Below are 20,025 nucleotides of genomic sequence, written 5' to 3' on the forward strand. Positions count from 1 at the left end.
TTAGAAAAGGGGTCAAGGAAGGGGTCAAGGTCTCTCTGTTCCACACTCCCACCATGCGTCCGGACACAGACACGTTCCAGGCACACACTCCCTGCAGGGCTAAAGCCATGTACTCAGTTCCCCCAAGCTTCACATGTACATTTTCACCCCAGCCCTGTCCACAACTTCTTTCTTTCGTAAGAAAGAAACCACCAAATCCACTTCTCTGCCCTCCTCCCATGTAGCTCTCCAAGTCTCCACGAGTCCTAGCCCTCTCCTGAAGCATGAACATCTCCAGAGCATCTCCTATATCCCTTTGGAGAGTCCCTGCAGGTTTCATTTTTAGATCCCTTTGAATAGCAATGCTTTCTTACACTGATTTGGGGCAAGGGAGGGAGTCATTCACCTTCAGGCCTTACATTACTGCAGGGATGTGAAGCTGGCATGACTGATCCACTGCCTCATGCTCAATACTGGGATCACTCCCGTGGCTACCCGCTGCTCCCAAACCAGAAATGAACCTCTCCAAGTGCTCCAGCCACATGCCAGGCAGCTGTAAATGCAGCTTCCATGGCTCCCAGACATCCTGCAGCACCTCCCAGCCCTGGGAGGGAAAGGGGGACAGGGGCAGAGGATCCTTAATGATGTCCCCAAAATACATACAAACATGACACAAAGCTACCTTGTACAGAGCATGGTGCTGGGATGCAGAAGAGGTCACATCCAACCATGGACAAACCAGAACATGCCTGATGCTAGAGGTGAGCACAGCCTGGTTCTTGCACTGAGACACTTTCTTCTTGGGTGCCAATGATGGGGGGATAGCATCAGGTGCCCAATTCTGCCCCGGGGTTGGGGGGTACATGGGACATACACCCCATAATGCTGCAGCTCTTCTGGGTCATGGGGGACAGCATAGAAAAGGCTGATGCCTTCCCAGAACAACATACACACTGCCTTGCTGTTCCTTGCTCTGGAGGGAGAAACCTTGCTCTGGGTGACTGTTACAGGGCTTGCATAAGGTTGCTACAGCTGGTAATTAGTGCCCAGGGCTGCTAATTGCATTCTGTTACCTAACCCGTGACTCATTCCTGGGAGCAGGCAGCACCCCCCCCAGAGGCACAAAGAAGGTGGGATGAGGTGTGTGGGACAGCAGGAGGTCATTTAGGTTTGCCCTGGAGCCCTCTGCTTCTCACCCGTGTCCAGAACGAGTTGAGGCTGGATTTTGAAAGCCTCAGGGCAGACAAGAAGGAGTAAGAGGGGGGCCTGGAGGAAGCCTAGGAGCGGGCAAGGCAATGGTGCCTGCTGCCAGCTTGCCTCCCAGAAACACTCTGTTGCTTTCCTTTCCCTCAGGCTGACAATACTGATGGCCCAGGGAGGGTAGTAAGCACCAAGCTGGGAGTCTGGACTACCCAAAAGGGGGGTTTGCTCTTAACCATCCTCAGCCTAGGCTATAAGATATAGGGGATGGTTCCCAGTGCCAGCAGGGACACTGAGGTGTCGAGCCCTTCATCAAGCGCCTCACACAGTGCTCTCCCTGGGTACTCAAGCACTACTTTTTTCCCCTGCAAAGATGCAAACTCTAATGTTCAAATCCATGCCAGGGTGGATGGGAGCTTGCTTTGGGACCCGTCTTCTCATCAGCTCGACAAGAGTCCCAGTTTGTCTGCCTGCAGGGCAAGCACCCTCGAAGGGACCTGTGCTGGGATGTTCAAGCTGCATCCCCTGGACTGGGTACCATTTGGGAGCTTTCATCCGGAGCCATGTGTTAGAGCAGTTCCCCCTTCCCTGGGAGGAGAGCTGCATTGCTCCAGGGCAGAGCTGGGACTCTGCTCTACATTTTAGGGACTGCAGGTTAAACTCTCTTCATTTTCTTCCCTCCTCCCTTCACTCTTGTCCTCATAAAAGACACAGACAACTGGTTTAGAGCCTGAAATAACACCACACAGGGGACCCATGAAGATCAGCAAGTTAATCTTTGCTCAGAGATTCAAAACACATGGCGCTAGCGGTACCCTCATCGCAGGGGAAAGGAGGACACAGAGAGGACTTTGGTGCTGACTGCCCATCTTCTCCCATTGACCACAGGACCAGTGGGCTCAGCCCTCTGCCTAGTCTTGTGCCCCACAGAGCCTCCCAGAATCATACACTTTATTTTCCTCTTGTATGCCCCGGGAAAGACCATCTACTACCACAAACACTAAGTATCCTAGCATCCCTTTCCCATATCAAACCTGATAATGGCAATTGGTTACGAGCCAGGACCATGTTTGAGTGGGTGAGCATGGCTGCTTGCTACCCCAACCCTTCCTCTTCCCTCTGCCAGAGCCTGAACCCACACTCACCCCATCTCAGGGTGAGAACAGCCCCCATGAGAGGGGCACTGTGCCCATTCTCCTGGCAGCGTGGCTGGGCTAAAGTCTCACTGTTGTCACCCAGGAGGGTGAGGTAGCTGGCTCCTCATGTCATGATAACCAGGGCACGGAGGCATGCAAAGCTCTAGGGATCTCAGCCAGACACATCAAATTAGCTTTTTCCCTGGCTTTCCTAAAGCCCCGTAACCACTAGGGAATGAGGCAAGGGACTGAAAAACAAAGGGCAAGTAGAAATTGGAGCAGGCTTGGTCTGTGGCACACTGAGCATGCTCTCTCCCCACAACAGCAAAAACAGCACTCCCTCCTTCTCCTGGAGGGCTGGGCAGTTGGGTCTCAGCTGAAGGAGGAGGAAAATACCCTGTCATGCAGCAGGCAAACCTTCCCAGTAACACACATGCTCACAGCCTGCCACCCATTCCCATTATGAATGGTATTTAATTCTCCTTTACATGCGCTCTGCCAATAAAAGGCTCCATTAATAATTTACAAGCAATAAAGAGTACAGCTCCTATAAAACGAGTGTTTGTTGCAAGCTTAGTGTCACTCCAGCCATGACAGGGCACTGGCACACAAGCCATGCTCCCTGCACCACGGGGCCGGGGGCGAGGTAGACAGGGGAAGAGGGGACCCAGAGCACACAGTGCCACAGGGCAGAGTAGACAGAGATGATGGAAAAAGGGCTTCAAACATGTGTGAGATATGCTTCTACACAGCCTGATCCCACACAGTACCCCTGCATTCCCCATCTGGCAATCTGACCATGTACCAGAGACAAGAGCAGCCCAAGGTGACGGGGAACAGCCCACGGGGGTGGTTTCCCACCATGATGGTGGAAGACATCTCTCCACTAAGCCACAGAAAGCTCAGACAGGGGAGGAAGCACATGTTACTCCCCGACTCTTGAGGGCCTCAAGGGGACCAGAAAGGCTACTCCTGATGGCCTTTGCTGCCAGCATCCCCTCGGTGAGGAAGGACACGCTGCCTGTTCTCCTGCCCAAGAACAGCTCCCGGGGACAGAAGCTGGTAGCTCTGCTACCCCCAGCTCAGTCGTCGCCCTCCTCAATCCATATGGGCCGGGTTTGCTCCTGGAAGATGCAGCCACGAACCACCTTGGGCAGCTCCTCAGCATGGCTCCAGGCATGGGGCTCCACACGGGCCCAGGAGCAGGGCAGAGTGTGAAGACCCTGCTCCGCAGCGCGGCACATCTTCAGCACCTCTGAGTCCCGCTGGCCCACCTTCCCCAGCAAGCTCCTGTGGAAAACACAGAGAAAAGCATTACCCTTGGTGTAAAGGGATGGGGTGGCAAAACTACCCAGGAACAACCTCACACGTACATAAAAACACTTTTCCTGCCCTTTTTCCCCTCTCATTGACCAACCACAACACACAGAGCAAGTGCTCTCACCCCAATCCCTGTCCCTCTGAATAGACACAAGGGTTTCTCTCTCTTGCATCCCTCCTGCAACACCCTTCATCCATGCCACTCCGTCTTGTCTTACCTGAGTCCTCTTATGTTCTTCTCCGTGACCTCGACATGGATAACTATGGGGTATATCTCACTTTTAATTAGATCCCTCACACTCTGAACTCCCAGCTCTAGCAGGCAGTGTTTATTCTGGAAGGGAAATTGAATAGATTTACTGATATAAATGGAGAAAAAAATAACCCCAGCCCCTGACAGTCACATTAAATCAAACCCCATACTGTGCAATATCATTGCTTTTCCAATAGTAATTCCATTAAATGTGGGATTTATGGACAGTGCCAAGAAAGAAGGGAAGAATTACAAAGCAGAGTCACCCACTCAATCAGTGTCAACCCAAGCAAAGAGCCCACTGGACTCCTTGCTCAGCCACAGACCATCTTCACATCCCCTTTGTCATCATTGTCACCCACAGCCCCACATTTCTGCATCTGCCCCGAGCAGAGCTGCTGCTGCTTTGGCAAAGATGAGGAATGTGAGAGCAGGGAGGTTACTCCTGCATATGGCATTTCCCACTGCCTCCCCATGAACCCTCAGCTGCCATTTATTTCACCCTAGTTCAATAGACTCAGGGAAAAGTCCATATCTGCTGAACCACAACCCCTGGACCTAAAACACACTCCAAACTACACAGCCCTCAAGCAAGCAGCTTCTTCTCTATCGGCTGCACCACCCTCCTTCCTACCCCTCTCAGCTGTCCCGTCCTCTCCTCCAGTACGAACACGGTGACATCTCCCCCAACACTAAAGAGCTCAGCACCTTGTCCATTGCCTCCTGGATCATGCGGATTCGCCCACTCTCCCTCCGGTCCTGGGGGCCAGTCCTAGACACGGGGTGAGTGTGAGTTGTGCTGGGATCCCCTTCTGCCAGCTTCTCTGCAAGCCAAGAGGAGATATGGAAAGGGAGAAGTCAGGCCTTTCTCCCTCTTGCACATACTTTCTACCTCAGACCCCATACATTTGCTGCTGCGCTGATGCTTATCAAGCTCAGTGTTTACAGATTCTGGAGAGCAAGCCTAATTATACAACATTATACATTGGCATGGATCTCCTGCAGCTTCCTGCATACAGAACAAGCACGATATCATAGCCGAAGACACCTTGCAGTGCAAAAGCAGCACTTGTGTTACTGTACTACAGCAGCCTAAGACAGCTCACAGCCATTCCCCACTGTCCAACCCACTCCGTGATAGAGTATGGCAGAAAAATAATTGCTTTATTTTGCCAGGTTGGTTTCCTGCAGGGTTTGTGAGCTACATGGGCTCACAGATGGCTCCAGTGAGCAGCAGGGCTGGGAAAGCAAGAGGAGCGAGCACCTTGGCATGGGAGAGTGGGAGAAAGACGGGGGCAAGCTGAGCCTCCTTGTGTTGGTGGCAGCCTGCTCAGAAGCAGAAGGACAGCACGCAGCAGCCAAGCCAGCACCAGGCAGGACAGCAGCAGAGAGGTGATGCTGAGATAGTAAACTGGGGACTGAGCCAGCAGGACAGTGAGGTCTGGCATGATCACAGCAATGATTGCCAGCTGCCCCTCATAGCTCCCAGCAGAAGATGATACAACACACACAGAAACCTCACTTGGGAGCCGCAGGCTTCACAACCCAGTGTGGCTGAAGTAGGCACCAGGCTTTACCTGCTGACCATACTGCTCACACAGCCACCAAAACGTGAGCAGGGAACCTAATAAGACTTTTAGGAGCTGCCCACCCTGAAGGTAGAAATAAAGGAATGCGTTTAGGTGAAGGCATGTCTGGGACTGGGTCCAGAGCACGTTCCAGCTCTCCCAAGCCCCAGGCTGGCTGGGCATCCTCTGCTGCCTCTGCCTGGTGGCACAGGTACTTTCTTAGTAGAGCTGGATCTGCAAAGCCATCTATCTGGCATTTCCTTCAGCAGGAAGCAGGCTCCTGTGGAAGATCATCTGGCTTATACCAACTCTACACCAGCTGAAGAGTTCTCCAAAGGAGAACTGGGGTGTCTTGAACACCACCGGATCAGCTTCCTTCCCTCACAACAGGCAAAACTGACCGGGGAGAAGGGAGTGGGATTTTTCCCCTCAGTGTAAATTCCCAGACGGGGTAATAGCTTCGAAGCATGTTCCCATGCAATGCGAGCGGGACCCTGCAGAGGGCTCAGTAGGACAGGATATACGGCCAAGTCGCTCAGTTACAAGGCCCGAACAGCCAAAATCTGCAGAGCCATCCTTCCTCAGCACCCAGAGAGTTTTCACTACCTCCATCTCCTACCTCCCCCTCAAAAAAAAATATACAGACTCGTTTTTCAGTACTGCACTTGGGAAAGGGAGAACTCTAAACACGGGGAAAGGAGAGAGATGGAGAAGGGAGGAGGAAGGAGGAAAGGAGGTGTCCTCTGTGAAAATTCCCTATGGGAGTAAAGCCCTTTCCCCAGCAGCCTTTGAAGCAGTGCATCATCCTTGTGCTGCTGGCAGAAGGAAGAGGCCAACATTCCTGGGAGGAAGAGCTGGTATGAAGTTAGCCTGCGGATCCCACCTCAGCCAGGGGCTTCATCTCTGGGAAGAGGCACACAGAGCGGCAAGGCATGCCACCACAACTCAAGGGAATAGATGCCATGCCCCAGGAGACCAGAAGAAAGGGTGGCTTCTCTGTGGGCCAAAGGGATAGGACTGCTAGAAACAGGAGGGAATGTCTTACAGACACTCAGCCCACAAAGCTGACCTGTTAACAGGTATTGTCTGGGAAGACTGAGAGACCTTGTGTTTTTTCCAAGAGTCCCATGAGACCACATCTCATACTTTCAAGACTAAGGGTATCTCTTCCCAACTGGGCTAACCAAGACTCTACAGAAGTGACCCCTCTGAGCAACATCTTAACTTCCCACTGTAGGCTAAGAAGCAGCAAGAGGTAAAAGGGGAAAGCAGCCTTTGGAAGCAGGAGACTTGCATATTTTACCTCACTTGGCCACAGGCTCCTAAACCAGCCCCGGACATGTCAACCACTTATTGCTGCCTACCTGCTGGGCATACATGGAAGTCCAAGCGAGAGGTGGGCAAGTCCAGCAGGTTCCTGATGAGCCGTGGTGCAATGCAGTCAGGTGAAAGCACTACAGGACGGGGGGTCTTGACCACCACAGGACGCACCAGGCTGTAAGGCTTCAGGCCCATGTCTGGGTCTGAAAGCCAGGAATGAAGAAAAGAAAGGCAAAGGTGAGAACATGGGAGATCAGCCGGTCACTGGCCCAAATGATCATCCCATTCTTCCTGTGCCATCCCTTCATCCTGACTCATGGAGGCACCTACCAATCATCCTATGTCTCAGGATACTCACTGCAGATACCTTTGCTGTAGACCCCCTTGCCCACTTCCTTTGAGCTACACACCAGTTTATTCTCCATAAAAGTTGTGATGACCCCAAGAACCACAGAAGCAATGGAAAGCCCCAGAAAATCAGGGAAAAGAGCAGGGGATTTAAATATGCACAGGTTTCCCCAAATCCCGTTAGAGTTGTAAGAGGGATCCTGAGCAGAAAGACTGAGGCATCCCAGATGTCAATGACCCATCAGTGCCCACAGGGGATGACTATGTCTCCAAGGGTGATGGGAAGGTGCAGGGCTAACAGCTCACCTGAGCAGGGGTCCATCCACAACTGCCGAGGAGGCTGTTCTGGGCTCCTCTGTGGCTTGGATTTCATCAGGCGCAGCTGGTCCAAGGCCCGTTTCTTTAGCTGAGGAGAAAGTGAGGGCATTAAGGCTGAGAGCATAAACCACTTCACACACACACACAGAGCTGGCTGCAGAACACCCGCTGGCAAAAAGGACGGAGTGCACATACACAAAGCATGGGACCAGGTCTGCCACCCATCAGGTTTAGTCTGGGAAGGGAGCAGGAAAGCAGCCTTAGAGCAGGAATACTGCCTGGTTTATAAGCCCCTGCTCTGCTTGCTAACCCAGCTGCCACCTCTATATAAGCTGGTTTATCAACAGAGTGGGGCAGACTGAGTGCTGAGGTGGTGGGCTGGCCATAGGCACACACACATGCGGATCTCACTGCTGGCTTCTTTCGCTTACATTATTTCTGTGGCCCCTCTGCTGCACAGGCATCTGGCCCTTCTCCTGGATCTTCAAAAGCTGGTGAGCCCTAAAAAGACAGAGAGCTTGCACTCAGTCAGCTCTAGAGCCCCCATAGCCTGCTGAGATCCTCTGCACCAAACCCCACCGACCTGCTAAAGCACAGGCATACCAAAGCCCTCACTCAGCCTCCCAGTCTGTCAGGACCACCCAAACACGACTGCAGTGGTCCATCATAAAAGGCTTGGGCAGCCCACACTATCAAGAGTCCTGAGGGGCTATAGGGGATGCTCACCACAGATAAATGGGCAGGTACTCTATGTACCCCCCCTTGCCTTCCTCCTCTCCCTGATTACCTGCTGTAGTTAGGCACTGTTCCCTTGTCCAGGTCCCGCATGGTCAAGGGGTCGACGCGGGAGCAGTACCACTCCAGCCGCCCTTTGTGCATGGTGTCTGTGACATGGAGGATCTCCCGACACTTCACGCACAGTGCATAAGGGTCTGACGGCTCCAGGAGGGACAGGTTGGTGCGTACATAGAAGGAGTCTCCAGAAAACTTCTTCCCTTCTTCCAGGGCGTCCCGCAGAGGCTGGTATCCTGGAGCAGGAGATACAGGTCACCACGGGCAGGGAGACAGGAGAAAACCATCACCGATAAGATAGCCAAGGCCCCAGCACAGCTGTGATGCTATGGATTGGGGTGGGGGGGGTGCAGAGGAGGCAAACAGACAGAAGGTCTGTACCTCCATCCTGTAACTCAGAGGATGCACAAGTCACACCAGACAGGGAAAGCTACCGGAGCTACGGCCAACCCCTGTGTCAGATGGTGGCCTAGGACCAAACAGGAGAGGAGAGAGAGTAACTGAGATTTACCTCCAGGGTTGGGTGGAGGGTCTGGAAAGGGGGACAGAGAGCTCAAGCTCAAAAGAGATCCAGCTGCCAGGGCCTTACCTTCCAGGTCCAACTGAAAGATGAGGCTGGAGGGCTCATCCCAGTGCAACAGGCTCAGGAAGGCAACCTCCCGCGTGCAGTTCTCCAGGGAAAGCACCTCTTCCTTCAACGACGGCACCCTCAGCTAGCAAGGACCCAATGCCATTAGACCCAAGGACTAGAAGAGCAGGCTCCCCTCCAGCTCCCTCACCCATCAGGGTTATGCAAGAGATGTTACAGAGTGAGGCAGGCCCAGGGAAACCTCTGCCTGAGGACAAAGCATCCTCAGTCTGCCTCTGGCTCCTTCTGCCTCTGAAATACATGCTGCCAGTCACCACCCGATGCGGATGCTGGACTGCTGCGAAAGCAAATGTGTGTGCATGAATGCGTGTGGGAGTGGGGCAGGAGAGATGGTTTATTTTCGGTTACAGGTGGGATACTAACTCAAGTAGCGTAGCTGTATATTTCTAGTGGTGTCATGCTTGTCAAAACAAATACCCTTCCCTCCCTCCCTCCAGCAGCTTTCTTCAGAGCAATTATTCTGTATAGCTCAAGAGGGTCACAAAGGGCAGAGAAATCTTGCTCCAGAATTGATTGCTTTGCAATGGGCATATGCAGGATGCAAACTGCTCTGATATACTACAAGGTGACAGCCAAGCCCAGTGCCATATAGCCATATTGCTATCTTAACTGTGTGACCTCTTTTCTTTCTCCCCTCCCACAGCTGAAGGAAGTGTTTCGGAAGGTCTCAGCATTTTTACATGCACAGCTACACTCAAATACAACGAGACCTGGATGGGTGTTTGTGCTCCATAAAGCTCTAGGCAGGAAGCACTCTGGGATACAAGAGAAATGGAGGTGAGCTTCAAGCTGTGAGGAGGTGAGCTTCAAGCTGGGTAGAGGTGATCTTGCACTGGGGACCACTCAACACTACCTGCATCATCCCATACGCCTTACAAACCCAAAAGAGCTCTTTCCCAGACTCACCTCAACAAGCCGGCACCCTTCCCTAAGTCCTGCATCCTCAACCTGTGAGCCTGGCTTGACCCACTGGACATAAATCCCTGTCCTGTTCCCTCCAAGGATGGAAATGTCTGCTCCAAGCCTCTTCTCCTGGGGTGAAGGGTTGCTGGGGTGACTCATGCTAGAGAGCTGTACCACCAGTGACCTGGCAAGAAGAAACACTAAGTCCAGCAACTGAAGTTTGCTACCTTTTCTAATAACTGCTCCCTCATGCCCTGTGTCCAGCTACAGGGTGCTTATTGTACTGAGCGCTGCAGTACAGAGCTCATGATTTATGGCCATCATACACAGAACCCGTGCAGCCCTTTCATCCCACCAGCCACAACACCGAAGCCAAGCTGGGCTCCCACAGACCTGTCCCTATCTAATCAGATGTGTGCCCAGGCCAGGGCAACATCCCCACCCTGCCATAACACATGGGACAACACAAAAAACTGAAGTCCTGCTAGGAAGCAATGATTATTGTAGGATCTGCATTTCTCTCCTCTCCCACTAGCAACAAAGAGCTCAAGGAGAGAGGCAGAAAGGGTCCGTCAGCACCACAAACCAAGCAGCCAGCTCAGAGAGCAGTAGTCACCTCCTGGTGACCTCCTCACGGCTGGGAAGCGTGGACAAGCAAATCTCCGACTTCACCCTGGTGTAGGTGCTGCTGGAAGAAGAGGAGAAGGCCCCAAGCGAGGTGCTAGCAAAACCACTACCTAGGAAAGAGAGCAAGAGGGAGAGATGGAGCATGTCACCTCTCCGAGTGCTGCTGGGACCTCACGTTCTTAGAGTGGCAAAGGTCTGTCACCCCCTCCTGGGCATTTTCTAGCATCTGACTGGGAAAGTGAGGCTGCAGCAAGCCTTTGAACAGTTGCCTTCCTGGAAAGGGTTTCCCAGGCCTCCTGGGAACAAGCAAACCTTTGCTCCCTTCATCAGCAGTCTGATCAGAAGGCAACAGCAGCCAGGGCCACTTGGATGTGCTCAGAGTTCAGCCACCAGCACCCACCACAGTACTCAGCACCAGGAGCTCCACTCCAGGACATCTACAACCCATCACCCCAGGAGTAGCAGATAAAGGGAATATCTTGGTAACAGCCCAGGGCAAAGGCATTTCTCTCCTCTCTTAGCTAATCCCCCAATCCCATCAAGTTCTCCATCAACACAGCTCTCCATGAGTTAAACAGAGCTGATGTAAATAGCTACTGCTTTGTAGAGGAAAAGACAGCTTTTCCAGCTGCCGTGCCTGGGGAATGCGTGGGTCCATAGCACCCTGCTAGGGGTGCAGAGCTCTTGCAGCTGTACACACCTCAAGCATGGGGAGGCTCAGTTCTCCAACCCCTCTCCCCATGGCCACCACTTCTATTTAGCTAGACCCTCTGGGGAAAGCCCCCAACCTGGTACCTGTTGCATCTTCAATGCTGCTGAAGGAGCCACAGGACAAGCTACAAAGGAAACACAAAGGGGAGCTGTGAGGCAACAGCTTTTCCAAAACCTGTTTGCATCCCATTCTGAGCTCCATCCCCACCCAAGAAGCAACCCCCCAGCCAGCACCCAGCTCCCAGCTGGCCTCCCCACTCCAGTTTGCCTTCTCTCCTTCCAGCCTGCTCTCCCTGGGCCCCACAAGCCCCACAGAGGAGACACAGACTCAAGCAGCCCCCAGCAATCACCTTTTGTAGGTCATGCACCTTTCTTCCCGCTGCCGACGGAGGATGGAGCCAATGCAAGGTGGGAAGGGGAAGGTGGAAAGGCGGTTGATATCCTTCTCACTGTCAGGAGTCACCTCCTTGGGAAGAGTGAAAGAGAGATGCCTGATAACACCAACACCCAGCATCACCTATCTCCTCCCTTCAGGCCAGGCTGCAAACAGCTCCTTGGCTAACACATGCCTCTTCAAGGACCATCCACATCCCTCCAAACACCCAGGGGCACCTTGTTTTCCCAAGTAGAACATACAGATGGAGATACATGACACTGCATCCCCATCCTTTTGCAATATACAAGCTGTGGGAGCAGTAGCAGCTTTAGGGAATATCGAGATTTGTCAGTATGTCTCATTTCTAGCCACTGTGAACCCAGAGGTGTAACCCGTGGGACTGCCCATTTAAGGGTGCTCTAGGATAAGAGTTCAAAAGAGTCAAAGGAAATAACTTGACTCCCTCAAAAACAACAACACATTTCTGCTACAGGGCTGGAAATTGCTAGGATTTCTCCTGCAGCATATGTAGATTGAACAGCTTTTTGGGAAGGATAACATCTTACATGAGGCTGTTGATTTCTAGGGTGTCATATGGGATGAAGAGAGTTTCACTCCTCCTTCTTTCCCAACCAGTGAGCACTGCACACCTTGGCCAGTTTGTCAGAGAACACAGCACTATGTCTGCGATCTGCTCCCACCTTATACGCTGCCCCATGCCCAGTCTTTCACCAAGCCACAGCCCTGCAATGAACCTGCTCCAATGCTCATATTCCCTTCCTGAACAGTGTGGTTTCCCACTGCCCTCAGCTGAGGGTCAGCCTCTCCTGGTCAAGCACTCACCATGCTCTGAATAGCCGAATCCCCTGGGAAAGGGATAACAGAAACCCCCAGTACATCCACAGGTCCTGTCGTAGGGTTGTCTACAAGGCTCCAGGTGCTGCTGAGGTTGGAGCAGAGCGAGTAGGAAGAGCTGCACATCTGGGAGAGCAGAGACTCCATCAACCCACTGCATCCCCCAGAGATCAGTCCTGATCCCTCTGCCTTCTCTATTCCCCCTTCTTTCCAGCCCCCTCACCTTGCCCAGGCTGCGGCTGCCTTGGCACCGCTGCAGCTGCGCCTCCAGTGTGCTGTTCAGCCCTTCGGCCTGGCTCAGCTTGCTTAGGAGCTCATCCCGCTCCTCCTCCAGGGTGCGTACGCGTTTGCGGTACTGGTCCTTCTCGATCAGGCTCTGGGAGTATTGTAGCTGCACTCCATCACGGCTCTGGATTGCCTGCAAGGAGCCAGGCTGAGAGTGAGAGGGGGCACAGAACTGCACTACTAACCTCTGCCTCCCACCCTGGCATGGATGGAGAAGATCCACTGGGAAAGGAGGGGACATCCAGAGCAGAGGCAAAAGCTCTGGTCCTTCTGGGAAGTGGAGAGCCTGGGGAACAGCAGTTTACCTGGTCCCGCTCTTTTTCAATCTCCTCCAGCTGCAGCAGCACTGTGTTCATACGATGCTTGTAGAGATCACAGTCCTTCTGCAGTGTCCGGTACTTCAGCTGCAGATCTTCAACCTCCTGGAGGTACTGGCAACAGTGAGCAGTGAGCATTAGGCTCCCTGGAAAAGCTGCTGTGTCTTCTCAGCCCCCTCCCTGCCCTCTTTTCCAGGCCTGCTTGGTGTGTGGGGATGGGGGCAGTGATGGATGCTCTACCTTATCCCGCAGCTCTTCGGCCCACTGCAGCTCATTCTGCAGGGAGTTGAGTTTCTGGCAGAGATCCTGCCGGTCATCTTGGGCTTCCTTCCAGTCGTGCTCCAGGATGTCCAGCAGGATCTGCTCAGAGCCTGGCACTGGGCCTTCGCCAGGTGTCTAGGAGGTGAGAGGGTCCCGTCACTGCACCACAAGCACCGAGGGAGAACCAGACCGCAGCAGTGACAGGCAGCCTGGCACAGCTGTCATCAACACTCCTGCACTAATCTACTGTGCACTCCAAGGCACAAAGTCACCCTTATGACCACATCCAAGAGCAGGAAGCAAGGACCCGTCACCACCCACATCCAGAAGCAATGGCAGCCACCACAGATACATGGTGTGATACAAGAGATGTAAGCGATACGCTCAGAGGAAGAGACAGACCAGCCCAGTGATTTCCCTCATCTCTCCAGTGCCCATGTCACCAGCACTGGGAGCGCCCAATGAAAGGTGTCCGGACACCTCTTCTGCCCCCCCAGGTACCTGCAGCATGCCCTGCAGCTCCTGCAGTGACGCTGTGAGCCGCTGGTTCTCAGCCCGCAGCTCGGACACAGTGTCGGGGTGTCCCCGCTCCTCTGCCTCCTGCTGGGGTAGCGCAGATGCCTGCTTCCGCAGCAGGCTGCACTCCTCCTCTAGGCTGGCCACTTTGCATTTCAGCTGGTCCACCTGCAACCAGGGGAGAAAACACAGCCTGACACACGGCCCTGCACCTCTGCCTTAGTGGGGAGTGAAGCAGAGAGGATGCTGGACAGAAAAAGGGGCTGGAGGTGAGGGAATTGAGGGCTGGGCAACCACGCGAAGGAGCATCCTGCAGCTGGGCCAAGCTTAGCACAGCTGCATGCAAAAGCTTTTCCCTGCAGGGCAAAGGAGGAAGATGCACTTGCGTAAGCATACTCAGTCTCAGGATTCTCTCCCAGTGCACGAACTTTCATGCTACCTTAGGGCATCCCCAGTGCATCTGTCCTTGACTGTGGGTGAACCAGGGAACTCTGGTGCACTGCCAGGGCCAGCAGCTGTGAGATCTCAAAGGCTTCCCAGCCCCTAGCACTGGAGACAGGGGAGGTCCTCACAGACCTGTAACAGCTGATAAGGTTCATCAGAGAACCAGTTTCACAGCCAGGCAAGGCTATGACAGCAAACGGGACAGGGGAAACCTACCAAAGCCATCGAGCACCAAGCAACACTGCCAAAATTGCCAAGGAGGAGCTCAGGAACTGGATGACTTCTGTAAAATCTACCCAAAAGACCTAGGATGACCCGCAGGGACTGGTCACTTCTGGACCCTGGAGTCAGGAGGGGAAGGCACACTGGGACCTGGGGGTTGACCCTGCTTGCAAGGGGATTTCTTCACCCCACAGCCACACACCAGGAATTTGCCTCCCTGCTCACAGGAGGCGCAGGGAGCTGGTTTTAGCAGGAATACCAGATAAAACGCAGGGGAGGATCCTAGCATTGGCAGAGCAGAATGAGGAATGAAGGGTAAACACAGGGCTGTGTGGGAGATCCAGGTCCAGACTGGTAGGGGGAATGCCAGGAGACAGCAGAGCACTGGGGAAAATAAGTTATTAATAGGCTCAAGGTAGGGCTGTCCTTGCCCAGGCAGGAAATGGGTGCGTTTGCTGGAGGTGAGAGCTTGGCAGCTGGAGTGCGGTGTCACAAATTCCTTCAGGTATGCAGGGCATGAGTCTCCCAAACGTCATGAGAGAGAAAAGGAGGTGGTGGGGATGGAGTCTGTGCCAGAACACTCCTGTGAGCTGCAGGACGGGCTGGGCAGCTCTGGACAGCATGCAATCACCCAGCACCCCATGTGCGGCTGGCTGCCCAGCCACCACTCTCACTAGAGGGGAAAATGCAAGCCCTTTCCTGGGGAAAAGTGAATACAAGCACCATTGCTCCCCAGGGCAGCAATGAGCCTCCTATGCTGTGCCCATGACTAAGGCGCATTCCCTTCAAGAGCAGGAGCATTTGCCCTGACACACATCCCACCCACCATCAGCTTCATGCTCATGGGCCACCACGCATAGTGTGCGCCCCTCTTGGCCATCAGACCCCTGCAGCCTCCCACCACCAACCCTCTTGCTCCCCGGGGCCATACCACCAGCTGCAAGTCCCTGCTCCGCAGCACAGCCATGTTCTTCTCCTCGCAGAGCTGCGCATAGCGCATGGCCATCATGTAATTCTCGTCCTTCAGCCTCAGCAGCTCCACACTGTTGGTGTCCCACTCCTCTCTCAGTCGCTGGCAACGCTCCTGCACCTTCAGGAGCTCCTGCAGCTGCTTCTCCAGCCGGGCCTGCTCTTGCTCCAATGCCTGGTTTTTCACCTGGAGCTGGTGTTCCTTCAGCAGGAGCTCTTTCCGCTGGGCCCTCACCTTCTTCACCTCCATCATCAGGAACTGAGTTAGACCCTCAGGGCCTTCCTCATCTGGGGGAAACAAAGGAGAATCTGGTCCTGGCTGCTAAGACATGGGTAACCCCAGGAAAACTGCCTGCAGATTTGCCCAATGCTCTGTTTCCTTCAAGGGATAGCAAGCTCTCCCATGGGTTTGCAGCCCTTCTTGCCTCAGGTTTAAGGCACCACAGTCCATCACCCATGTACATTTCACTGAATCATAGAATCACAGAACGGTTTGGGTTGGAAGGGACCTTAAAGCTCATCCAGTTCCAACCCCCTGCCACGGGCAGGGACACCTTCCACTAGAGCAGGTTGCTCCAAGCCCCGTCCAACCTGGCCTTGAGCACTGTCAGGGACAGGGCAGCCACAGCTTCTCTGGGCAACCTGTGCCAGGGCCTCAGCACCCCCACAGGGAAGAATTTCTTCCCAATATCTAATCCAAGTCTCCACTCTGCCAGTTCAAAGCCATTCCCCTGTCCTATCTTCACCTCGTAAGAAGTCCCTCTCCAGATTTCTTGGCTGCTTCCAGATTGGAAGGCTGCTATAAGACCTATATTTTTTAAAGCTATATCTGGCCCCCTCAATGCCAGATCCAGAGCACAGAGCTGTCATGGTAGCATGAAACAGGTTGTATGCATGTACATGCACAGATTTCTAGCCTTTCCCATGCAAGCAGCAGCTGAAGAGAGGCCGAAGCACCTACCCAGGATCATAGAACAGCGCTGTGCTGGCTCCCTCCCTGTTAGTCGTGTGTAGTGCTCGGGGTAATAAAACTCTAAGGATTCCAGGAAGGCTTCATAGCCTCGCTTCCCACGGCGCCGGAGGATGTCCATCAGGTAACCTGGGAGAAGGAACAAAAAGCTAGGATAAAGTTCCTGCAAACCAGAGAGAAAAGAGCATAGCCCAGCTTTGTGATGTGAAGTAGCATCTCCATCATTTCCAGTTCCATCCACAGGAATGGGAATGGCTAGAAGAGGGGTTGTGGTGGGAGCACTTGCCCTCATCTGTGTGCACCCAGAGGGAGGTCCACAGAGGATGAGAGGGAGATCTGGCTGCAGAGCATCTCAGAGAACAACAAAGCTGAGGTAGCAGTGCAGTGGAAGGACCCAGGAGGCCACGCCACCCTATGCTGTGTAGCACTCGCTGCATGTCAAAACCAGGTTGCCCCCCAGAAAGCAGGCCCATCCAAGTGTGAGTCTGTGCTTTCTCCCACCTGTCTGGTTGCTTTTGCAGGGGAATCGGCATGAATTCAGCACCTCCTCCTCATCCTGCTCATCTATCACACGGCACTGGCGCAGGTATGGGGTGAGTTTCGCTGGGTTTAGGGAGCGGGTTAGCTGGTGCCGGGCACTCTCAATCTTCTCCCAGACAGCATCTTCTTCCTCCTCCTGCTCCGAGAGGCTGTGGGCTTGGAGAGGAGCATTCTCCAGGGCTGTGAGGATAAAAGGAAAGAGAAGGTCTGAGGAATGATGGAGGAGCACAGGGTAAAAGGCATGAGTAGACATGGGAGAACATGAGTAGAGGTACGAGCATGCAAATGACTAGTTGTCTTGCAAATGGAACTCAGATACATCACAAGCCATTTTACATACAAATTGGTCCAGCGGGATCTTGAGTGTCCACCTAGTGCCTTAGATATGCAGAAAACAAGGGGTGCATAAGGGAGTTAGGAGTATATACAGTAGGAAGTCTAGAGAAGGTGCCATCTTCATTCCTGAAGCATTCTTAAATCCCCCCCCACGTCACACATCTTCACTTTTTCTCCATCCCTGAGAACAGGAAACTCCCTGGACCAAGCCTTTTCAGAGCCTGGGACATACTTTCTCATACTGTGGCTGGAGAGGAGGGTTTCCCTGGGGATTCATTTGCCCTGTGCATGCCCCAGGCATCGGTGGCCAAACTGGAGTTCCTGAGGGCACCATCCCATGGAGCACTTTTGCCTGCAGTACCTGTAGCCAAAGGTGAATTTCATAAGAGTATCTCCCATGTATCTTCCACACATCAGTGTGAAAACATGTAGTAACAAGGCAATCCCACTGTCAATCAAATAAAGCAAGAGGGATCCCCTGAAGTCAATGGACCAAAAACCTTTAGAGCAGTGGTCTAAATGAAAACTGCTCCATGAAGTCCTACAAGCCATGATGGAGCAGGTACGTGCAATGAGCTCTCTTCCCAGCTATGTATCAACTCAACCTACACTTAAGAAATAATACCTGCTTCACAGGCCAGCACACTTCCTTTTAGTTGCTGAGACAAAGCCCAGCAAAGATATCCTGAGACCTAGATGCCATCTCTCCTACCCAGTGTGCACCGTTACCTGCTGGTTGGTGCTGGCATGAAGTCCAGCTTTCCTACCCCAGCCACACAACATCCCGAGGGGCAGTGTAGACATCCATGTTGCATGGAGGCAGAGGGAAGGAAGGGAAATCTCACAGTCTATTTTATTCGGGTTTGTTGTTTTTTTTTCTTTCTTTCTTGTGATGAGAATGATATCATCCTATTTCAGACAGCCAACTACCACAGCAAGGGGGATGGCTGAGTGAGCTACGTAGAAGTTAATCCTCCAAGTAAAAATACGGGAGGTTCAGTGCCTCCCAGATGAAGGATAAGAAGAAAACAGAATTGCTGAATCCACAAAATACACTCGAGTGTCCAATTTCCAGCACCAAAGCACTTTGACACCTAAATACCAATACAGCTCTGGACCGTCCTAGGCTGAATAAAGACAACAAACTGTGCTTCTCGCAGAAACTTCTCTCTTTCATTTGGGACAGCCTCACTTGCCACAGAGACACCAGAATGCAGGAGGAGGATGCAACAGCAGGTCACAGAAGTTGTGCTGTTTTGAGGAGTGGATTTATGCCTTCATAACGAAATGTTTCTCCTGGAAAAGCAAGCCAGCTCTGCAAGCAGCGACCAGCTCCTCGGCAGGCAAGGCTCAGCAGAGAGCAGGAGAGGTCGGAGGGGTCTGGGAGCCGTTACCCCTCCTCCCGCCCGGGATGGGTACCCCTCCAGGCCGGGGCAAGGCAGCGCTTCCCTTTTCGGCCACCGCGAAGGCGCTATTCAAGGAATGCTGAGCCGGAGGCCAGCCCTGAGGAGGTGGCTGGCAAAGAGGAGGAAAAGAGGAACAAACACCCCGCACAGCCCGCGGGAAACCCATGCCCCAGCCGCCCCGGGGCCACCCCGACGGGCGCGGCAGCAACCCCTGCGAGGAGGAAGAGGGGGACACAGCGGGGCTGCGGCAGCCCTGAAAGCTGCGCAAGTATCGGGGAGAAGCTCCCGTTCACCGTTCCCGTCCCCCTCCCGGGGATCGCCCCTTACCTGCCATCCCCCGCTCCGCACCGCTCCGCTCCGCCGTCCGCAGTCCCAGCAGGTGTGTCTGAAGCGCTCTCACCACCCCGCTGCACCTTCCTTCCTTCCTTCTTTCCCTCCCTCCCTCCCTCCCTCCCGTGTTCCCTCCTCCAGCCGGCTGGGAGGGAACCGCAACCCCTGAGCAATGGAGAGCCCAGCCCAGCGCTGCCCTGCCCGCCCCCGAAGGTATCTCATCTTCCCCCCAGCCTCTCCCGGGTTCTGAGCCCCTCCTCCGGCTGCTCCTCACCTGGGCGGTCCAGGGAAGAGGGTTTCTCTTGCCCGCTCCCTCCGCAGCCCCGGCATGGAGCTGCTCTCCGGAAGGATACGGCTCTCCCGCGACTTCGCTTCCGAAAGGCAAATTTGAGTTCACCTCCCTATAAATCGTCGCGGCAAGGGGATTCCGGCTATGGGCTCACAGGTCTCTCCCGGCAAGGCGCAGCCCCCCCTCGGCTCAGTCTGCAGAGAAGAGGCGCATCAGGAGAGGTTTTGGTTCACGGGCTCCAGAGCTTGCAGCCCGGCCACCCCACGTGTAGGGCTGGCTCTGGATGAGGGGGTCAAGCAAGGCAAGAAAATGAGTGATGGAAAGAATCCCGATAAAGGCTTAATTTTAGCCCCCAGTCCTCAGTATTGTCTGTGGGTGGAGCTGAGCTCGGGGGCAGCATGACTGAGCTTTACTCCAGGGCATACAGGGGCTCATACCAGCCATTCTGACCACACACTGAGTCCCCAGGGCCAGAGGCAAAAGCCTGCAAACTTTCCTCCTCCCTCAGTCCAGAAATCCCAGAGTGGATCTATGTGTCCACACAGCATCCCAAAGAGCCTACACAAGATAACCTGCACCCCTGCCACATACCTAATTGCCCAAACCTGTGCTTAACAGTGGGACTAGGAGGGGTCTGGGAGAGATGGAGTTGGGCACTGTGATTTGGACCAGCATCATATGCCTCCCCTTCCAAGGCTAAGGTGTTTTTAATTTTCTCTAGCAACTCTGTTTCATCCCAACTGTGTCAAACCTCAGACCTCAATGGCCAGGATAAGACAGTGCAG

At 53.7% G+C, this 20,025-nt stretch overlaps 1 protein-coding gene across 1 annotated transcript; it reads right to left on the reverse strand.

Annotated features, from left to right (window-relative positions):
• Positions 1-2,769: 2,769 nt before the first annotated feature.
• On the reverse strand, positions 2,770-19,044 carry CARD10 (caspase recruitment domain family member 10). The gene is made up of 21 exons (XM_061445169.1): positions 18,949-19,044; positions 16,841-17,059; positions 16,331-16,468; positions 15,332-15,657; positions 13,720-13,902; positions 13,198-13,353; positions 12,946-13,071; positions 12,579-12,773; positions 12,344-12,481; positions 11,475-11,590; positions 11,209-11,249; positions 10,403-10,523; positions 9,790-9,970; positions 8,824-8,947; positions 8,230-8,470; positions 7,874-7,943; positions 7,431-7,530; positions 6,821-6,979; positions 4,597-4,712; positions 3,854-3,969; positions 2,770-3,605 (listed from the first exon to the last, which is right to left on the reverse strand). The coding sequence occupies exons 1-21, from the start codon at positions 18,953-18,955 to the stop codon at positions 3,398-3,400; spliced, it is 3,081 nt and encodes a 1,026-aa protein (XP_061301153.1). The 5' UTR covers positions 18,956-19,044; the 3' UTR covers positions 2,770-3,397.
• Between the last annotated feature and the right edge of the window lie 981 nt (positions 19,045-20,025).

Source organism: Pezoporus flaviventris, unplaced genomic scaffold (genome assembly GCF_033815535.1).
Source record: "Pezoporus flaviventris isolate CSIRO_AGI_PZ_B2104156 unplaced genomic scaffold, CSIRO_AGI_Pfla_v1 ptg000002l, whole genome shotgun sequence".
Lineage (NCBI taxonomy): Eukaryota > Metazoa > Chordata > Aves > Psittaciformes > Psittacidae > Pezoporus > Pezoporus flaviventris.